At 43.1% G+C, this 20,115-nt stretch overlaps 1 protein-coding gene across 1 annotated transcript in view; it reads left to right on the forward strand.

Annotated features, from left to right (window-relative positions):
• The window catches only part of LOC144690122 (ribosomal protein S6 kinase alpha-2), a 435,548-nt gene that overhangs the window by 328,415 nt on the left and 87,018 nt on the right, over positions 1–20,115 (forward strand). The window contains exon 12 of the mRNA XM_078557599.1: positions 5,909–6,011. Coding sequence (XP_078413725.1) covers positions 5,909–6,011 — 103 coding nt within the window. The remainder of the gene's footprint in view (positions 1–5,908; positions 6,012–20,115) is intronic.

The following is a 20,115-nucleotide window of genomic DNA, read 5'->3' on the forward strand; positions in this document are numbered from 1 at the left end:
CTTCCGATGTTAATTAAAAATAAAATTAAAATGTTTGTGCAGCATTTTTGTTATCAATGTGATAGGGTGATTGAGTCCACTGTGTGGACATTTTTTCTGGATTTTTAAAAGCTTTATTGAGTGATTTAAAATACCTGAGGTCCCTGAGGCAGCCCTTGGCCTTCAGGGAGCTTTCACTGTGCGCTCCCCCGTGCCTGCGCTGAATTCCACGCTTACCCTCCTCCCCCCCACCCAGGCAGCGCTGAGCGTTTCAGCACGCCTTTCACGCTGGCTTGCCGTTGATTGGCCAGCCAACGTGAAATCGCGGTTGGGGCCTGATCGCAGGTGGACCCGTTGTGCGGCCGCTCTCGGGCCCGCCTGCCATGCCTGCCCGATGAGGGAAAAATCCTGCCCATAAACTCAGTTTCATGCTGTGTGAGTTTTAATACTCACTATTGGTACTGTCAGTAATTGTTTATACATTCAGTATTCATATATTCGGTGAGGATTTATACAGTCACTTTTAGTATTTTCAGTGTGACTCCCACCAGGCCCACCAGAGGTGGTGACACAGTGGTATACAGTCTGGAGGGAGTTGCCTGGGAGATCTCAACATTGACTCCAAACCCCAAGAAATCTTGTGGCATCAGGTCGAACGTGGGCAAAGAAACCTCCTGTTGATTACCACCTACGCCCTCCCTCAGCTGATTAATAAGCACTCCTCCATATTGAACACTACCCAGAAGCACTGAGGATGGCCAGGGCACAGAATGTGCTCTGAGTGGGGCACTTCGATGTTCATCACCAACAGTGGCTCACTACTGACTGAGCTGTCCAAAATCCGAAGGACATAGCTGCCGGACTGATCCTGCGGCAGGTGGTGAGGGAACCAACAGAAGGGGAAAACCTACAGGACCTGTTCCTCACCAATCTACCTGTCACAGATGCATCTGTCCATGACAGTATTGGTAGGAATGACCACCCCACAGTCCTTGCAGAGACTAAGTCGTGACCTCACAATGGGGATACACTCCATCATGTTGTATGGCCTAACCACTGTGTTAAATGGAATAGATTCAGAAGAGATCTAACAGCTCAAAACTGGGCATCCATGAGGTGCTGTGGGCCATCAGCATCTGAAGAATTGTATTCAGCCACAATCTGTAACCTCATGGCTCGGCATATCCCCCACTCTACCATTCCCATCAAGCTAGGGATCAATCCTGGTTCACTGACGAGTGCAAGGGAGCATGCTAGGAGCAGCACTATGCATGGCTAAAAATGCATGGCTAGAAACCTCCCTGCCAAACAGTGGAAGCAGCAAGCAATAGACAGAGCTAAGCGATTCCACAACTAACGGATCTGATCAAAACCCTGCAGTCCTGCCACACCCAGTTATGAATAGTAGCGGACAACAACTAACCAAAGGACAACTACCCCCATCCTCAATGATGGAGGAACCCAGAAAATCAGCACAAAAGGCAAGGCTGAAGCATTTGCAACCATATTCAGCCAGAAGTGATGAGTGGATGATCCATTTCAGCCTTTTCCTGAGATCCCCAGCATCACAGATGCCAGTCTTCATTCCAAGTCATATCAAGAAGGCACTGGATACTACAAAGGCTGTGGACTCTGACAACATTCCAGCAATAGTACTGAAGGCTTGTGGCCCAGAACTAGCCACGCCCCTAGCCAAGCTGTTCCAGTACAGCCACAACACTGGCACCTACCTAGCAGTGTGGAAAATTGCCCAGGTATGTCCTGTACACTAAAAAACAGAACAAATCCAATCTGGCCAATTACTGCCTCATCAGTCTACTCTCAGTCATTAACAAAGTGATAGAAGCTGTCGTCAGCAGTGCTATTAAGTGGCATTCACACAGCAATGGCCTGCATGGCAGTGTTCAGTTTGAGTTCTGCCAGGGCCATTTGACCCCTCACAGAAACACGGAATCTTAATGGCACAGAAGGAGGCCATTCGGCCTATCATGTCTGCATACCAGCTCTCCAAATGAGCATTATGACCTAGTGCCATTACCCTGCCTTTTCCCCTACCCTTGCACATTGTCTCTATTCAAATAAGCACCTATAACAGCTTTTCTGCAAACATGGATATAAGGGCTGAACTCAGGAAGCGAGGTGAGAGTGACTGCCCTTGATGTCAAGGCAGCATTTGACTGAGTGTGGCATCAAGGAACAAAATTGAAATCAATGAGAAACATGGAGAAAATTTTCTATAGGTTGGAGTCATACCTAGCACAAAGGAAGGTAGTTGTGCCTATTGGAGGCCAATAGTCTCAGTCCCAGGACATCACTGCAGGAGTTCCTCAGGGTAGTGACTTCGGCCCAACCATCTTTAGCTGCTTCATCAATGACCTTCCCTCCATCATAAGGACAGACATGAGATGTCCGCTAATGATTGCACAATGCTCAGCACCACTCATGAAAGCTCAGATACTGAAACATATGTTCATATGCAGCAAGACCCGGAGAACATTTAAGCTTGGGCCAATAAGTGGCAAGTAACGTTCATGCTACACAAGTGCCAGGTTACGGTAATCTCCAACAAAGGAGAATCTAACCTTCTCCGCTTGAGATTCAATGGCATCACCATTACTGAATCCCCCACTATCAACATCCTGGGGGTTACCATTGACCAGAAACTGAACTGGACCAGCCACATAATACTGTGGCTACAAGAGCAGGGGTGTGGGAACAGGAGAGAATATTAGAAAGTAATACCAGGGTGCTTGGAATGTTGGGAGAGGCAGATCGCACTAAAATAGAGAATAGTAAGTTAATAGATGGAGTCGGAGTAAGAAAGCAAGTAACAAAGTCTAAATCAGCATTATACTGCATGTATGCAAATGCACGGAGCATAGTTGATAAAATTGGGGAGTTACAGGCACAGATTGCCTTGTCGGATTGTGATGTTGAGGTAATAATGGAGACCTGGCTTAAGGAAGGGCAGACGTGTTAAATATTCTTGGTTACAAGGTGTTCAGAAAAGATAGAAAAGGGAAAAGAGGAGGAGTTAAGGGCATTGCAACATTGAAGAAAGAGGATGTGTCAGAGGATTCAAGGACAGAATCAATTTGGCTAGAGCTAAGGAATAAGAAGGGAACAATTACATTGCTCAGTGTACTATATCAACCAGCAGCTAATAGGAAGGATATAGAGGAACAAGGAAATTACAGAGAGGTATAAACATCATAGAGTAGTTATAATGGGGGACTTTAGATACCTGTGTATAGACTGGGATAGTGGTAGTGAAAGAGGCAGTGAGGGACAAGTGTTCCTGGATTGTGTTCAGGAGAATTTACTACAGCAGTGTGTGTCCAGTCCAACAAGAAAGGAGGCACTGCTAGACCTGGTTCTTGGGAATGGGATGAGCCAAGTAGATCAAGTGACATTGGGGGAACATTTAGGGGACAGTGATCATTGTGTCATAAGGTTTAGGATGATGGTGGCAAATGACATTGGTGAATTCAGAGTAAGAATAATCAACTGGTGGGCTTTATCATGTGCTATGACAAAGGCTTTACCATGTGCCATCTCCAGTTTAATTTGTGCCTTTTTCGTGGATGGCTTGGTCACTATATCTGTACTAATAAAGTGACTTACCCCAGCTATTCTACCTTCCAGACTCTACCTTCCATAAATTCGAGGCTATCCAAAACTCTGCTGCCCATTCTTATAATCCCCTTGGGATCCATAAATCAACTTAACCAAATTTAATGAACGATGCTCAAATGATGAAATTACCAAACAAGATTTCATTTTTTACAACTTTTAATTTAACCTGAATCAATATCAACATAAATTTACAGGCAAATCACAGTTGGTACAAACTATAAATTGCGCAAAGAATAGGAGATATGCTAAAGATTGATCTCACAGATCTTCTAGACAATCTACTATACCTGCATGGCACCAATTTTAGCCACACAGTTCTTCCAAACTTGGCTATTCCTCGGGCAGAATTCCAGTCCCTTTCTTTCAAGGATTTAGCTGATTGTCCACAGGCAGCAACTTCCACATAAACAGCATTCCACCCATGCAATCTTCTACACAATGGTGCACTTTTTACCAGAACCTTCTCAACTCTCAGCTCCTGTCAGTTGTGGTAATGTAGATCTACCAGAACTGCCTTTACCTCTGCACAGTATGGCCAATTCTGAACATTGAATTACGCAGAAGTGAAACAAACTATGGCAGCAATCCTAAAAATGTTTTCCAACTGCTCTAACATCCAGCAATTAGATCTGCCACATTGAGGGGAGATAGTGATATAGGAGTAATGTCACTGGACTGGCAATCCAGAAGCCCAGGCCAATGTTCTGGGGGACATGGGTTCAAATCTCACCATAGAAGCTGGTGGAATTTAAATTCAATCAATATTTCTGGAATATAAAGCTAAATTCAGTAATGGTGACCATGACAACTATGGGCAGGATTTTCCAGTTGGTGAGTGGGGGGCAGGGCCTGCTCGCCGATGTGTAAAATGATGCACGGTGACATCGGGCGGAACTCCCGACATCACCCTGCCCCATTTAAATTTTCAGGTAGGTGGGGGCTCAGCAAAATCAGCTGTGCGCCCGCTGACCTATCAATGGCCAACTGAGGCCATTGTCAGAGTCATTAAGCTAATTAATGGACCTGCCCATCCAACCTTAAGGTTGGCAGGCAGGCCAGGAGCCTTGGCGGGAATTAGAAAAAGCATGAAACCTCATTCACGGGCGGGATGAGGTTTTATGTAGGTTTTTAAAAATGTTATTAAAGTTTTTTAAAAAGTTATGGACATGTCCCAACTCATGTGACAGTATCACATGAGGGGACATGTCAGGGTTTTTTTTCTATTTTTAATAATTTGTACGGTAGAGACGATCTCCTTGAGGCAGCACTTAGCTTTAGGGAGATAAGTGCGCTCCTTCGTGCGCATGCGTGAAAGAGCGCACTCTCGGGTTTAGGGATTCCCCCCCGCCTGCACAGGGAGCACATAGCGCCTCTGTGCAAATGTCATGCTGGGCGGGCCTTAATTGGCCCGGCCACGTAAAATAGCGGCACACAGCCAATCGGGGGTGCCGATCGGAGGCGCACCTCTGTGCACCCACACTTCAACCTCCCCCCGACGGGGGGAAAATCCTGCCCTATCATTAATTGTCGTAAAAATCCATCTGGTTCACTAATGTCCTTTCAGGAAGGAAATCTGCCATCCTGACCTGGTCTGGCCTACATGTGACTCCAAACCCACAGCAATATGGTTGACTCTTACCTACCCTCTGAAATGGCCCAGCAAGCCACTCAATTCAAGGGCAATTACAGACAGGCAACACCTTTCCAGCAACACCCACATCCCATGAAAGAATAAAGGAAAAAGAATGACAGAACTGAGCCATCTGACAAAAGAAGAGTGGTACATGGAGACCGATCACATGCCCAACATAGCAATAGCACAAGTCTTCAATGTCAAAACAGCTTAAGATCTCCACTAATTGCCATCTTTTATCCTCTATGCAATCTACCATTTATTTCAATCAAATTTCATTTTCAAGGTTTCTTCCTCTTACACAGAAGATGTGCTGAGTGCAATGAAATGGATGAAATCATAATGAAGATGGTGTTAATGTCGGATCTGATATTATCTTGCTCTATTGTAATACAGCACCACTTACATTTTTGCAACAAATTTATAGCAAATATTCAACATAAGAGAATGGAAAGTGAGGATTATAATGCACCATAACTTGCTATGAAACATAAAGGTTTAGGTTTCTCTATGCATTATTTTACTGCAATGGTTGGTGTATGCTAAAATGGCACAGACAGAAATTTAATGTAAAAGCATTAACCAGTGCACTAAGAACAGAGGAAGCTAGAATTTATCTTATTTAGATATGAGTTACTGAAATACATTCTTTCCCAACAGAAATTATACAGGAAAGAAATTAAACCACCATTCAAACCAGCTGTTGGAAGACCAGAGGACACGTTCCACTTTGATCCTGAATTCACATCAAGGACACCAATTGGTCAGTTGTTTCTTTTGTAATTCTCTAAATTTCTCAGTTTAACTCTATTTATTAAACATTAGAGGGTCATTAATTTTGACATTATGTGAGTGTGTAAAATGGGTGATAATGAATTGGAAGCTGTTTTATATAGCATATGTAAATTTACCTGATGAAGGATTTTTTTTTTACATTCTAAAGCCCTAAAGCTTCTGCTATCCCAGTACATCTAGTTTATTCAACAAATACAGTTGTAGATGGTAATGGATTTTTTTTGTGCCAGACCAAAACATTTGATTCTTGTGTAACTATTGCTGGAATATGCATCTGAGTATGTTCTTTCTGATCATGTGTAACTAATACTGGGAGTCTTTTTATATCAAGCATGAACCACAGCATTCCATATTTATCCATTATACCTGCATGGAAAACTAACAATGAAATTTTACATAAGGCATACCTGTGGATCTGCATCTCAGATAGTTCTGTCTCCTGGAAAACTATCCCATGTATGCAGGGTTAACCGTACTTCAACAAGACTTGTTGGAATATATGTTAGACTATAGAAAGGCTCCAAGCTTAATTCTTGGCACACAGTAACAAATCTTCAGCAAAAACAAAAATAGCTGGAAAAACTCAGCAGGTCTGACAGCATCTGTGGGGAGGAAGACAGTGTTAACGTTTCAAGTTTCGAGTCCGTATGACTCTTCATCAGAACTAAAGAGGATGTTAGTCCTGATGAAGAGTCATATGGACTCGAAATGTTAACTCTATCTTCCTCTCCACAGATGCTGTCAGACCTGCTGAGTTTTTCCAGCTATTTTTGTTTTTGTTTCAGATTTCCAGCATCCACAGTATTTTGATTTTAACAAATCTCCAGACCTTTTTCACTTCCCACAAGAACTAACATGAATATTTTGCAGTTGGCTCTAGCTGGATCCTGTTATTGTGCTGCCCAATGGAAAAATATAAATAGCAATAATAATTTGACAAAGCTGCTATTTAGTTTAATTTTGGATTATTAAGCTCAATTTCCCTACTACCTGTTTCTGAACTTATCAGTACAATTTTAAAATGTAATAAACTATGTTCAGTCTGTAGCATCTGTTTGTAATTTACAAAACTCAGAAATTTGTTTTGCTGAAGACACTGTAGAAGTTAAATTGGGACAAGGAGCACTCTTTCTTTAGACTTTGCATGACCACATACGGATTGAAAATGGGGTGTGAGACCCATGTATCTGCTTCCAATGGGATACGTGTAGGATATCATCTTGGTACAGGGGTTTGTGCACGTGGCAAACAACCACCAGCAACTTGCAGAGCGGTGAGATGATGATGCCAATCAGTGTGCAATGCTGATTTGATGCCAGTGCTGCCACTTTCAAACTCTCCATGCCCTGTCCTTTCCCCACACTGCTGGACATAACAATAGACAGAATGGGGGACCTCCCTTCAGCACTTCTTAAGCAGATCATGCATTACTAGTTATGTTGCTGACTTATTTCTTCTGGTCTGTCGTGCAATTGTATGCAGTTTTGGAGCTTTCCTACACTTGGCTAAAGTTTCAGTACTCCACAGGGAGTGAGTCGGCTGGTCTTTGAACAAATAAATAAAAAATGATGACTGCAATGTCATTGCCCACTTTGTACCAGATTTGCAAGTCACTCTTTGTAGATCAAAGAGTTAATAGTTATGTGAATGAAACAATAATGTTAATGATGATGTAGGCATGACATCAAGGTCAGATGACAAAGCAGCCCCAAGAGAGCAAGACAAAGAATAGACTGTGTTCATAGAACCATGTCATCCCATGAAGTTTTGTAAATAGTTTAAATAAATGGTTTTTGGAAAAACAATATACTGACTATGTCATGACAGCAGATCACAGCCCCAAATTACTTATGGACACATTGAACATTTTAAGTAGGACATGTGTTTTTTAAAAAGACCTACAAGCAAAAGCTAGCTGAGAATGTAAGGGAACCACTTGCTGGAAAATTCCTATGTGGATTATATTTGACCGACTAGTCCAGAGAAAACGTAATGTCACACCTTAAAAGGTGTCAAGACTTACTTCAGACAGACTGATTACCACATCTCAGCAGAAATCATCTCCTGTTGAGTCTCTTAGAATGTGGAAATGCTTTGAGTTGAAAGAAAGCAGATTCTGGACAAAAGACATGTATGCTTTTCCTATCCAGGAATACACAAGAAAAGGGATTAAAAAGCCACATGCAAACCTAATCTATGTGTTCTAGATCTAGTTTTGTGAGTTTAAAATAAAGGTTATTTATTCTTACACACTTAACCCAAATTAATGCCACATCACGTATTCGGTCGCATGCATGCACGTGAAAATCGGAGACAGATAAAGACAGAGCACCTTTACAAATTACAGTTACTTCAGTCTCTGATTTATGATGTCTGGCCTCCCATGTCTCAGGCCTGTTTCTTGAATGGATTTGATGATTTAAAGTTGCAGTGAGGGTCTTGTGAGCCTGGGGATTGGGAGCAATTTAAAACCCAGCAAAGGAGGACCAAGAAACTGATGAAGAAAGGGAAAAGAGAATATGAATGCAAACTAGTGAGAAATATAAAGACAAACTGTAAAAGCTTCTTTAGGTATGTGAAAAGGAAAAGATTAGCTAGTGTTAGGAAATAGGGATAATTTAAGTAAGTTACATTTGTATTTGTGTGTTAGGAATAAGGTATATCTTTATGTTTAAGTTCAATTTATATCTTTTTCATTTGTGGGTTAAAAGGTGAAACTTGGGATCTAGTTCATTTTTGAATGGAGATAGCAGATCTGAAGCTCTGTTTGTATACCCTGCATTTCTAATTAGATTTTTACGACTCTTGAAGAAGAGTTAAAGCATACAAGAGTAGGAAAAAAACTGTGCTGTTGTCTAGTAACAAGAGTCCAGAGAGGGTGGCCCCAACACACACACACACACACATACGCACACACAGACACAGAAAGCTAAAACCAAAAGCAGTTTGAGTTCAGTTGGAAGGAGCTGCCATAGAGACTGGGCAGCAGAGAGACAGATAGCAAGTCCCAAACTGAAGCTGAAGCCAGGATTCCAGAGAGACTGGACACTGGGAGATGGAACTGCAGCGAGAACAGATTTCCCAAAAGAGCTGAAAAGCCCAAGGCTAAGGGGTGAGACAGAAAGGAGGGGTACCAAGAAGACCTTCTGGTCAAAGGAAGAACAGGAGTCTGGCAAAGGTCTTGTTCTGTGGAAGTGACAGTAAGGAGCAGAGAGGAAGGCTCCAAGCTTCAAGCTTGAAGAGGAAGAAAAGCTGCAGGAAGCAGCTTGAGAGAAGCTGGAAGTTCCAAAGAGACAGCTGATGGTCTGTAACTCTTTACTGTGGGCATGTGAAGCAATGGTGTTCTGTTGACGCGGCTGAGTCAGTGAGAGAGAGTGCGTGGAAGGAAACTTGAATGCACACGGTGATCCAGGGAAGAAGAACATCAGAAGGAGAGCTTGAAACCCTGGAGGTGGACCCTTGCAGAAGGCATTTGAGTGAAAGCGCAGTTTGGGGAAAGATTCCAAAGCGAGTTCTTCGAGAGCGGAGATTGAAAATCCCTGTGTGAAAGATGGGGTTCAGTGAGACAGGTTGGCTCATGGTGTGACAAGCGTCCGGGGTGAGTGGAAGTTGATGAGAGTTCCGAAGCATCGGTTTGGAGTGGCACCTGTCACTTGGGCTGGGATTTTCTGTGCCTGCTGACATCGGGCGTGTTCGGTGGCATGAGCAGGCAATATGGCTAGAAGGCCAAAAATCGGTTTTACGACATCATGAAACCAGTTTGCAATAATCCGCTCTACCAACCAATGGCGGGCCGCGTTTCCCACCTTTAGACATCGGGAATCTCATTGTAATACATCAGCATATTATAAGGCCAGCCCACTGGATTCACCAGCCCCCGCCCCGCCACACAGTGCCACTGGATCATCTGCTCACATCGGCAGGAAATCACACCGACATGTTTCACAACAGCATCTATAAGATGTGCACTTGGCAGGCTGCATTTTCCCTTGAAACTTGAATGTTTGTTTGCCTAACTTGCTTCAGTCAGTGCTCACAGTCATCAGCGCCAGGCTTCATAGGCAGCATCACATCACATTTAGGGAGCTCATAGGCAGGTCTCTACCTACCAGATCAATCATGTGTGGTGGCTTTTCAATGGCTGCAGGACTAAGTCTTGCTTGGGGAAGGGGTAGAAGTGGCTCAGGTAAGGGAAGAGGCTGCAGGACGAGGTCTGTACTGGGGAAGGTGGGTATCCCAGGGTGTGTATGGGGGGCACATGTTGATCTGTGCAAGTGGCTTCAAGATGGTAGGGCTGAGGGGGCAGTCTCCGGAGAAGATGAGGCCAGATGGAGATGTGTGTGAGAATGAGTGGTGATGCCCCTTGAGCTGGCAGCGAGTGAGATGCTAATGAATTTGTGATAGGCTTGAGTGTGTGAGTTTAGAGTGATGAGATGGTTGCCATACCCTGGCTGCATGGGGCCATGTCTTCTTTGCTGCAGCCTTGGGCTGGAAGCATTGAGTCCAGATGTACTTTAAATATGGTGCCTGGCGTGATGAAGCGGAGAGGTGACGGCGTGGCAGGCAAATTGGAGCCTGCCCACCATTGAAACGACGTGTTTCCTGGGAATGCATAAGTAATGTGGCAGGTTTGAGACGATAAGGCATGAAAACCCGCCATTGCGGCCGGTGGGTAAAACGTCGTTTTACCCGCCCACTACTGCACTTAGTGCAAATCTGGGATGATTCTGCAGTTGGTTTCAGAGTCTGGTGTGCCTGCCCACAGGTCACCTATTGGTTTATATGGATTATGTACTTATTGTGAACATTGTAGTATAAGATAGGTTTTGTAACTTGTCTTATCCTTACAAATCAGTATATATCTGTAAAGATATAGTGGTGGGTGAAGAAGTATTGTAATAGTTAATCTTTTCTTGTTAGTAAATGTTTTATTCTTTTGTTAAAAGTTCATCAACTGACTCCCGTGACTCTGTTCAGTAGCCACTCTCCATGTATCTAAACAAAAAATAAAAACTAGGATTTACCAAGCCGGGCTCCACTCTGGGATTTGGCTTGTCCACTAGTAACATCAGCTGGTATCGTAACACTAGATGAAGTGTGGGCCCACGACAGATGGGGACAGGAGAATTTATAGTGGAGAACAGGGAAATGGTGGAGAAACTAAACAGTTACTTTGCGCCTGTCTTCACGGAAGAAGATACAGAAAATCTCCCAGAAATGCTCATCAACTGGGGGACTTGTGAAACTGAAGAACTAAAAGAAATTAGTATTAGTAAAGAGGTAGTATTTGAAAAATTAACTGAATTGATAAATCCCCTGGATCAGATAAGCTTCACCTCGGAGTGCTGAAGGAGGTTGCGAGAGAGATAGCAGATGCATTGGTGGTCATCTTTCAGAATTCCTTTAGATTCTGGAATGGTGCCTGTGGACTGGAAAGTAGCAAATGTAACATCACTATTTAAGAAGGGAGGAAGAGGGGGAATGGAGAACTGCCGACCTGTTAGTCTGACATCAGTTGCAGGGAAAATGTTAGAATCTATTATGAAGGATGTGATAACTGAGCATTTAGAAAAGAATGGTACAATTGGGCAGAGTCAAAGAGTCAACATGGATTTATGAATATACGAACTTACGAATTCGGAGCAGGAGTAGGCCACTCGGCCCTTTCAGCCTGCTCCGCCATTCAATAAGGTCATGGCTGAGCTGCTTTTAACCTCATCTCCACATTCCTGCCTACCCCCAATAGCCCCCTTGCTTATCAAAAATCTATCTACCTCTGCCTTAAAAATACTCAAAGATTCTGCCTTACCACCTTTTCAGGAAGGGAGTTCCAAAGCCTCATGATCCTCTGAGAGAAAAAAAAATTCTCTTCATCTCAGTCTTAAAAGGGCAGCTGCTTACTTTTAAAAAGTGACCCCTGGTTCTGGATTCTCCCACAAGAGAAAACATCCTTTCCACATCCACCCTGTGAAGTCCCCTCAGGATCTTATATGTTTCAATTAAGTCGCTTCTTACTCTTCTACTCTTCTAAACTCCAGCAGATACAAGCTTAGCCTTTCCTCATGAGACAACCCACCCACTCCAGGTATTAGTCTAGCAAACCTTCTCTGAACTGCCTCCAATGCATTTACATCCTTCCTTAAATAAGGAGACCACTACTGTACACAGTACTCCAGAAGTGGTCTCACCAATGCCCTATTTAACTGAAGCATAACCTCCCTACTCTTGCATTCACTTCCCCTCGCAATAAATGATAACATTCTTTTTGCTTCCCTAATTACACTTATGAAAGGGAAATCATGTTTGATAACTTGTTGGAGTTTTTTGAGAATGTTTCTCGTAGCATTGAGAAAGCAGAACCAGTGTATGTGCTGTATTTGGATTTTCAGAAGGCTTTTGATAAGGCCCCACACAGGCGGTTAGTAAATAAAATTAGAGCGCATGGGATTTGGGGAAGGATACTAATATGGATTGACACCTGGTTATCAGACAGAAAGCAGAGAGTAGGATTAAACGGATCATTTTCAGGATGGCAGGCTGTTACTAGTGGGATACTGCAAGGATCAGTGCTAGGTCCACAGCTGTTCACATTCTATTTAAATGATTTGGATGTGGGGACCAATTGCAAAATTTCCAAATTTGCTGATGACACCAGACAGGCAATCAGTTAAATTAACAGGCAGCATTAAGTTTACGTGCTCCTGTATCAGAAGCAACAGACGCAGTATAATTCAGCATCATGATCCCTGTACCCATTTTTAGACCCTATCCAATTTCCTGGCCAGTGTGTTGAATAAATTAATTAAATTCAGAAATTTGCAACAAAGAACATTGCTGCCTACAAGGATGGTAGAAACGGAGATGATCAATGATTTGGAAAGGAAATTGGATAGGCACTTGAGGGAAATAACCTTACTAAATAGAGTGGGGGAAAGGGTTTGTTCTAGAGAGAGCCAACATAGACTCGATAGGCTGAATGGCCTCCTTCTGTGCCATTATGACTCAATGATTCTACAGTACCTAGCTGTCAGACAGCCCAGACTTTCTACTGGTTTCTTTATTTCAAATGCTTCAGATCACCAGTGCCATCAAATCCATATAAAGGAGATACAGTATCAAAGACCTGAGAGGTATTAGAACATAATTGACATAAAATAGCAGGTAAAGTCCATTCTGGCTTGGCCCTGCTTCTGTTCTCTTTGTGAAATTATGCATTGGCAATGACCCAGATTATAGTAGTGAATGCATGTCACACTCTTGTCAGACCATGCAGTTTTATTTGATCTCCACTTTCTGTCCAATTTGTGACTATCGCTTTGACATGCTTACATCCCTCCATGTCAAGATGCACCGATGCACATTGGCGCATGGGTTAAATAGAATTAATGTATTTGGCAAATCATTTTAATGGTTGGATGGATTTTTTAGATGGCAAGATTATTTGCAACCATGTTCAAGGAAAATATATTCTGTTTCTTTCTTGAAGGCATTCTGGAAGGATTCCTTTTTAGAAACGATTAGAAATTCAGTAGCTCTTAACAGTCATAGAATAAGAAATGAAATTGTATGAATATTAAATCGAATAGATTACAAGTTCCTTTAAATTTAGCCAAACCTCATTGCCCAGAAGCAAAGCTCATTATCAGGCCTTCGTTGTGCTGAGAGTTGAGCTGCTGTAGGGAAAGGCTTTAGTTATGAGGAGCGGTCTGCATTAATGAAACCTATTTTTTATTAATTTCTGTTCTCTTACACTCTTCCATCCTCTTCTAAAGAGAGGGAGAGGGAATATTAACAGAGCACATGATTTTTTGTTAACTGTATCCTGTACATTTGTACCGACAAAGACTTGGGTTGCCAGTGCCCAAATGTTTATCGGTCAGGACTCTTGGATTTTTCTGACCAGATCTGCCTTATCCATACCTGTAAATTGAGCAGACTTGACCAAAAATCTGAGAAGAGTTCCTTTGTAATTGATTTCTGCCTGTTCCTCTTTATGCCCTCATTTTGCTAGCCGTAGGACAGGTGATCCAATGCAAATGAAGCAAAAATGACCATCATGTCAAACACCACATTTTTCAGATGCTTCCATCTCATTAACACTGTTCATCATTCTCAACAATTATAGACAAGCATCTGGAGTTGCTGGACGTTGACGAGAAGGCATACGACGATATACAGAATCAAACATCAACATTAACTGCACTGAGCTAGAGCTGGTTTTTGACTCTTTTTGAAGGAATTTTCTGTTTTGTTTCTTGTCAGCTACTTTAACATCATACTATTTTATCATAGTAAAATATCGGTAGCATGATGATAATGTTACTGGCTCATAATCCAGAGGCCTGGACTAATGTTCTGGAGACATGAGTTCAGGTCCCACTACGGTAGTGGGATCAACCTAGAATAAAAATCCAGTCTCAGCAATGACGATCATGAAACTACTGGATTGTCATAAAAACCTATCTGATTCACTAATGTTCTTTAGGGAAGGAAATCTCCTGACCTTACCCACTCTGGCCTACATGTGACTCCAGACCCACAGCAATGCCATTGCCTGTTAATTGCCCACTAAGATGTACTAGCAAGCCACATTGTTGTATCAAAAGGCTACAGAAAAGTCAAATTGGAGTAAGACCATATGGGCCACATGACATCAGCTTAAGCACTAGATACATCAAAGATACACTGCCCAGTCACCCCTGCAAAGTCCTCCTCACCAACATCTGTGGATGTGTGTCAAAATTGGAAGAGCAATTCCACAGACTACCCAAAAGGCAGCCTGACATTGTTATGTGCATAGAATTAAACCAACATCCCTCCACATGATATCAAGAAATGGCTGAAGGTACTGGATACTGCAAAATCTATGGGCCCTGACAATATTCCGGCAATTGTACTGAAGACTTGTACTCCAGAACTTGCCACGCCCCTAGCCAAGCTGTTCCAGTACAGCTACAACACTGGCATCTACCCAACAATATGGAAAATTGCCCAGGTATGTTCTGGGCAAAAACAGGACAAATCCAACCTGGCCAATTGCCACCCCATCAGTCTACTCTTGATCATCAGTAAAGTGATGGAAGATGTAATCAAAACTGTTATCAAGTGGCACTTGCTTAACAATAACCTGCTGACTGATGCTCACTTTGGGTTCCGCCAGGGTTACTCAGCACCTGACCTCATTACAGCCTTGGTTGAAACATGGACAAACGAGCTGAACTCCTGAGGTGAGGTGAGAGTGACTGCCCTTGACATCAAGGCAGCATTTGACCGAGTGTGGCATCAAGGAGCCACAGAGTCAATGGGAATCAGGGGGAAAGCAACCCCCTGGTTAGAGCCACACCTAGCACAAAGGAAGATGGATGTGGTTGTTAGAGATCAATCATCTCAGTTCCAGGACATCACTGCAGGAGTTCCTCAGGGCAGTGTCCTAGGCCCAACCATCTTCAGCGGCTTCATCAATGACCTAGCCAACAATGCCCACACCCTGTGAGTCAACAAAAAAAAGCAGACATGAATGAAGTATGTCTTTCTAGCAAAACAAATAAATTCAGTTATGCTGCACTGTAGTTACAGTGTTTTATGCAGCTGTTACTGTTTAAAAGTGGAAACTAAAGTTTTATTCTCTTAACATAAAGCGGTGGGAAAGCTTTATGAAGGTCATGTAGAGCTCCTGATGTTTCGGTAGCCATGCAGTGTGGTTAGTAATAGCAGCATGTTATAGATGTGTTGCTTTATTTTTCACTACTGGGGAATGTTATTAATGAGTCCCCTTGAGGAAAAAATAATAAGCTGGACTTGATGCCTATGGCAATTTCATGGACCATTATACAAATTATATAAGCCCTAATTGCTGGTGTTTTTGGTACTGAGTGCTAGACAATGAAGCGTTTGAACATGTTGCCTCCCAAATCAGTGCCCACCTTTCCCATAACTCCATGTTTGAATCCCTCCAATCAAGTTTCCTCCCCACTGCAGTACTAAAATAACCCCTATCAAAAGTCACAAATGACATCCTGTGTGACTGTGACAGCGGGAAGCTATCCCTCCTTATCCATCCTGACCTGTCTGCAGCCTTCAACATGGTTGACCACACTATCCTCCCCCAATCCCTTCCCACCATTGTCCAGCTGGATGTGACTGTACTCGCCTAGTTCTGTTCTTACCTATATAACCTCAGCCAGAAAATCAATGACTTGTTTTCCCTAAAACATTTTATGGGCTCTTGCACAGCAAATTTCTATCAGGCAAACAAAAAGGACAGTGCCCACTACACAACATCTGGGACCTGTGTAAACAGGGCAAGCAACTGTGTCTCCTTAAACTATTAGACTAAAGAATTGTTAATGACCAGTGCAGAGTCTGAACCAGGAAGTGTCAGCCAAAATGATGAATTAAATGTCAAATCAGGTATCAATAGTGGAATAAAGAGAGGGAAAAAAGGTGTATTAAAAGAGAGAGAGAGATAAAAGAGATGGAAAGAAAAAGTAAAAAAACTATTTTTTTCTGTTATTAAATGCCATCAATAATTAAAATCTGAAAGAATGAGACTCCACATTTGCTTAATTTATTTTTCAGTGCCATAGTGTTTTTTTGGCAATACTGAAAAGTTATCATCCCATTAAAAGGGTACTTCACTGGAATGAGCAAGCCTTAACCTTTCATGACAAATGCGTATATATCAGGCAAGTACAGAAAATTAACATTGTTCCATGTGTTTTGACAGTAAGTCAGATAACGGGATACTGGTATTATTTAATTCCTGGAGAAGTAGGACATATCTATCAGCAATTTCTGGATTTAAATTTGCATGTGTAGTCACTGGAAGTTGCTGTGCAAATCACCCACTGCACCTCCCCACCTCACTGCCCACCCCAGGAGCTCACCCTCACATTTTATCTAATCTCAGTGTGAGGGCATTGATCTCAATTTGACTCATGTGGAGACTGTCTCTCCTGTGTAATCATCTCCTCTTTCAAATCTTCCCTCAATGCTCGACAAACATGAGACTATCCTTCCAACACCATTCTCTCAATGACTTGTTCAGTTGCCTGATTGTTTTGAGAATCCTGCATAATGTTTTGACGGAGGCCTCCTATTTTGAGATTTTTATATTTCTAGGTTTACCAGGATGATACCAGAGATGAGGGAGTTTAAATATGTAGAGATATTAGAGAAGCTGGATTGGTCGGAAGAATAAAAAGGCAACTTATTATTTAAATAGAGAGAAACTTCAGAATGCTTCAGTGCAGAGGGATTTGGATGTCCTCGTGCATGAATCGCTGAAAGCTAGTATGCAGGTACAGCAGGTAATAAGGAAGGCAAATGGAATTTTGGCATTTATTGCTAAAGGAATAGAGTATAAAAATAGGGAAGTGTTGTTGCAACTGTACAAGGCATTGGTGAGACTGCACCTGGAGTACTGCGCACAGCTTTGGTCCCCTTACTTGAGGCAGGATGTAGTTGTATTAGAAGCGGTTCAGAGGAGGTTCACTAGATTGATTCCAGAGATGGGCTTGTCTTATGAGGAGAGATTGAGCAGTTTAGGCCTATATTTGCTGGAGTTTAGAAGGATGAGAGGAGATCTAATTGAGGTATATAAGATGCTAAAGGGGATAGACAAAGTAGACGTGGAGCGGATGTTTCCCCTTGTGGGGCATTCTAGAATGAGAGGCCATAGTTTTAGGCTAAGAGATGGCAGATTTAAATCAGAGAAGAGGAGGAATTACTTTTCTCAAAGGATCGTGAATCTGTGGTGTTCACTACCTCAGAGTGCAGTGGATGCCGGGACGCTGAATAAATTTAAGGAAGAGATAGACAGATTTTTAATTAGCAACGGGTTGAAAGGTTATGGGGAGAGAGCGGGAAACTGGAGTTGAGGCCAAAATGAGATCAGCCATGATCATATTGAATGGCGGGGCAGGCTCGAGGGGCTGAATTGCCTACTCCTGCTCTTAGTTCTTACGTTATTTTGTTCTTATGATTGTCCTCCGTAGAGCATTGAAGGTTAAATGGAGACCAAATAGAGGTATTCAAACTGTGCAAGATTTTGATAAAGCAAGCAGGAGGAAAATATTTCCTCTGGCAAGTGGGTCAGTAACCAAAGATAACTGATTTAAAATAATTCACAAAAGAATGAAAGGATATTGCTGCTGCTCCTCCTTGTCCTGTGATAAAATAATGAACACATGAGCTGATTGTGTAATGAAATCAGATTCCATAATAAATTTCAAAAGGCAATAAGGCATGAAGGGGACTAATTTGCAGGGTAGTGGGAGAAAGGTGGGTCTGGAGCTAAATCAAACAACTCTTTCAAAGAAGTGGTACATGCATAACTGGCTGAATGGCCTCCTTTTTTGCTGACAGACGGTATGATTCTACGATTATTCCTGGTGTTTCAAAATGTCGTTGCCCCTTGGTATTTCTTTAACCTCCTCCAAACCTACAACCGCCTGAGATTGTTACATTCCTTTTTTTATTCATTTACAGGATGTGGGCTTCACTGGTTAGGCCAGCATTCATTGCCCATCCCTAGTTGCCCTTGAGAAGGTGGTGGTGAGCTGCCTTCTTGAACCGCTGCAGTCCATGTGGTGTTGGTACACCCACAATGCTCTTAGGAAGGGAGTTCCAGGATTTTGACCCAGCGACAGTGAAGGAACAGTGATATATTTCCAAGTCAGGATGGTGAGTGACTTGGAGGGTGGTGGTGTTCCCATCTATCTGCTGCCCTTGTCCTTCTAGGTGGTAGTGGTTGTGGGTTTGGAAGGTGCTGTCTAAGGAGCCTTGGTGAATTCCTGCAGTGCATCTTGTAGAAGGTACACACTGCTGCTACTGTGCGTCGGTGGTGGAGGGAGTGAATGTTTGTGTATGTGGTGCCAATCAAGCGGGCTGCTTTGTCCGAATGGTGTCAAGCTTCTTGAGTGTTGTAGGAGCTGCACTCATCCAGGCAAGTGGGAAGTATTCCATCACACTCCTGACTTGTGTCTTGTAGATGGTGGACAGGCTCTGGGGATTCAGGAGGTGAGTTACTCGTCGCACGATTCCTAGCCTCTGACCTGTTCTTGTAACCGCAGTATTTATATGGCTAGTCCAGTTCAGTTTCTGGTCACTGATAACCCCCAGGATGTTGATAATGGGGGATTCAGTGATGGTAATGCCATTGACCGTCAAGGGGTGAAAGGGAAATCATGTTCAACCCATTTATTGGAGTTCTTTGATGGAGTCGCATGTGCTTTGGATAAAGGGGAATTGGTCGATACACTGTACCAGAAGGCATTTGTAAGGGTGCCACATCAAAGGTTATTGCAGCAAATAAAAGCTCATGGTGTAAGGGGTAACATATTAGCACGGATAGAAGATTGGCTAGCTAACAGAAAGCAGAGGGTGGAATTGTCCCAGATTTGCACAAAGTGTGGTAACAGGTGTCAATAAAGTTGTTTTATCTGCGGGCTGCAATGGCGGCTTTTCGCGCCTATCATCCCATTCCCGACTCATCCCACCTCATTAATAATGCATTCACGGGAAAGAATCCAGATCACTGGCGGGCGACCTTGGATTTGCCTGTCACGCCATAACCTAAGTGCTTCCCCGCTCTGAGCGCCACCGGAGCACAGCCTACTTCATGTCTTCAGACCAGGACTGCTCCAGGCAACAGATGGCCCGAAAGCAAAGAAGACAGCAGCCCCCAAATTTATTGACACCTCTCTGGGGTGCCTGCTGGATGCAGTGGAAGGACACCACAATGTGCTGTACCCACACTTTGGCCACAAGATATCCACCAGTGTCAATTGCAGTAGTGGCAGCGGCAGTCAGCACCACCGGAGCACAGAGGAGGTCAGCCATTCAGTGCAGGAAGAGGATGAATGGTCTCATCTGTTCCGTCAGGGTAAGCCAACCACCTCATTACTCTCAACTCACACACTCACAAACCCATCACACATCCACAGGGATCTCACAACTCAAGGGACAACACCACTAACTCTCACACACACCCTCACATCTCCATCAGGCTCATATCCTCTGGCACTCCTGTCCTCAGCCCATCCATGGCTCTGCTCAACACTACATGTGTC

Source organism: Cetorhinus maximus, chromosome 14 (assembly GCF_964194155.1).
Source record: "Cetorhinus maximus chromosome 14, sCetMax3.hap1.1, whole genome shotgun sequence".
Taxonomy (NCBI): domain Eukaryota; kingdom Metazoa; phylum Chordata; class Chondrichthyes; order Lamniformes; family Cetorhinidae; genus Cetorhinus; species Cetorhinus maximus.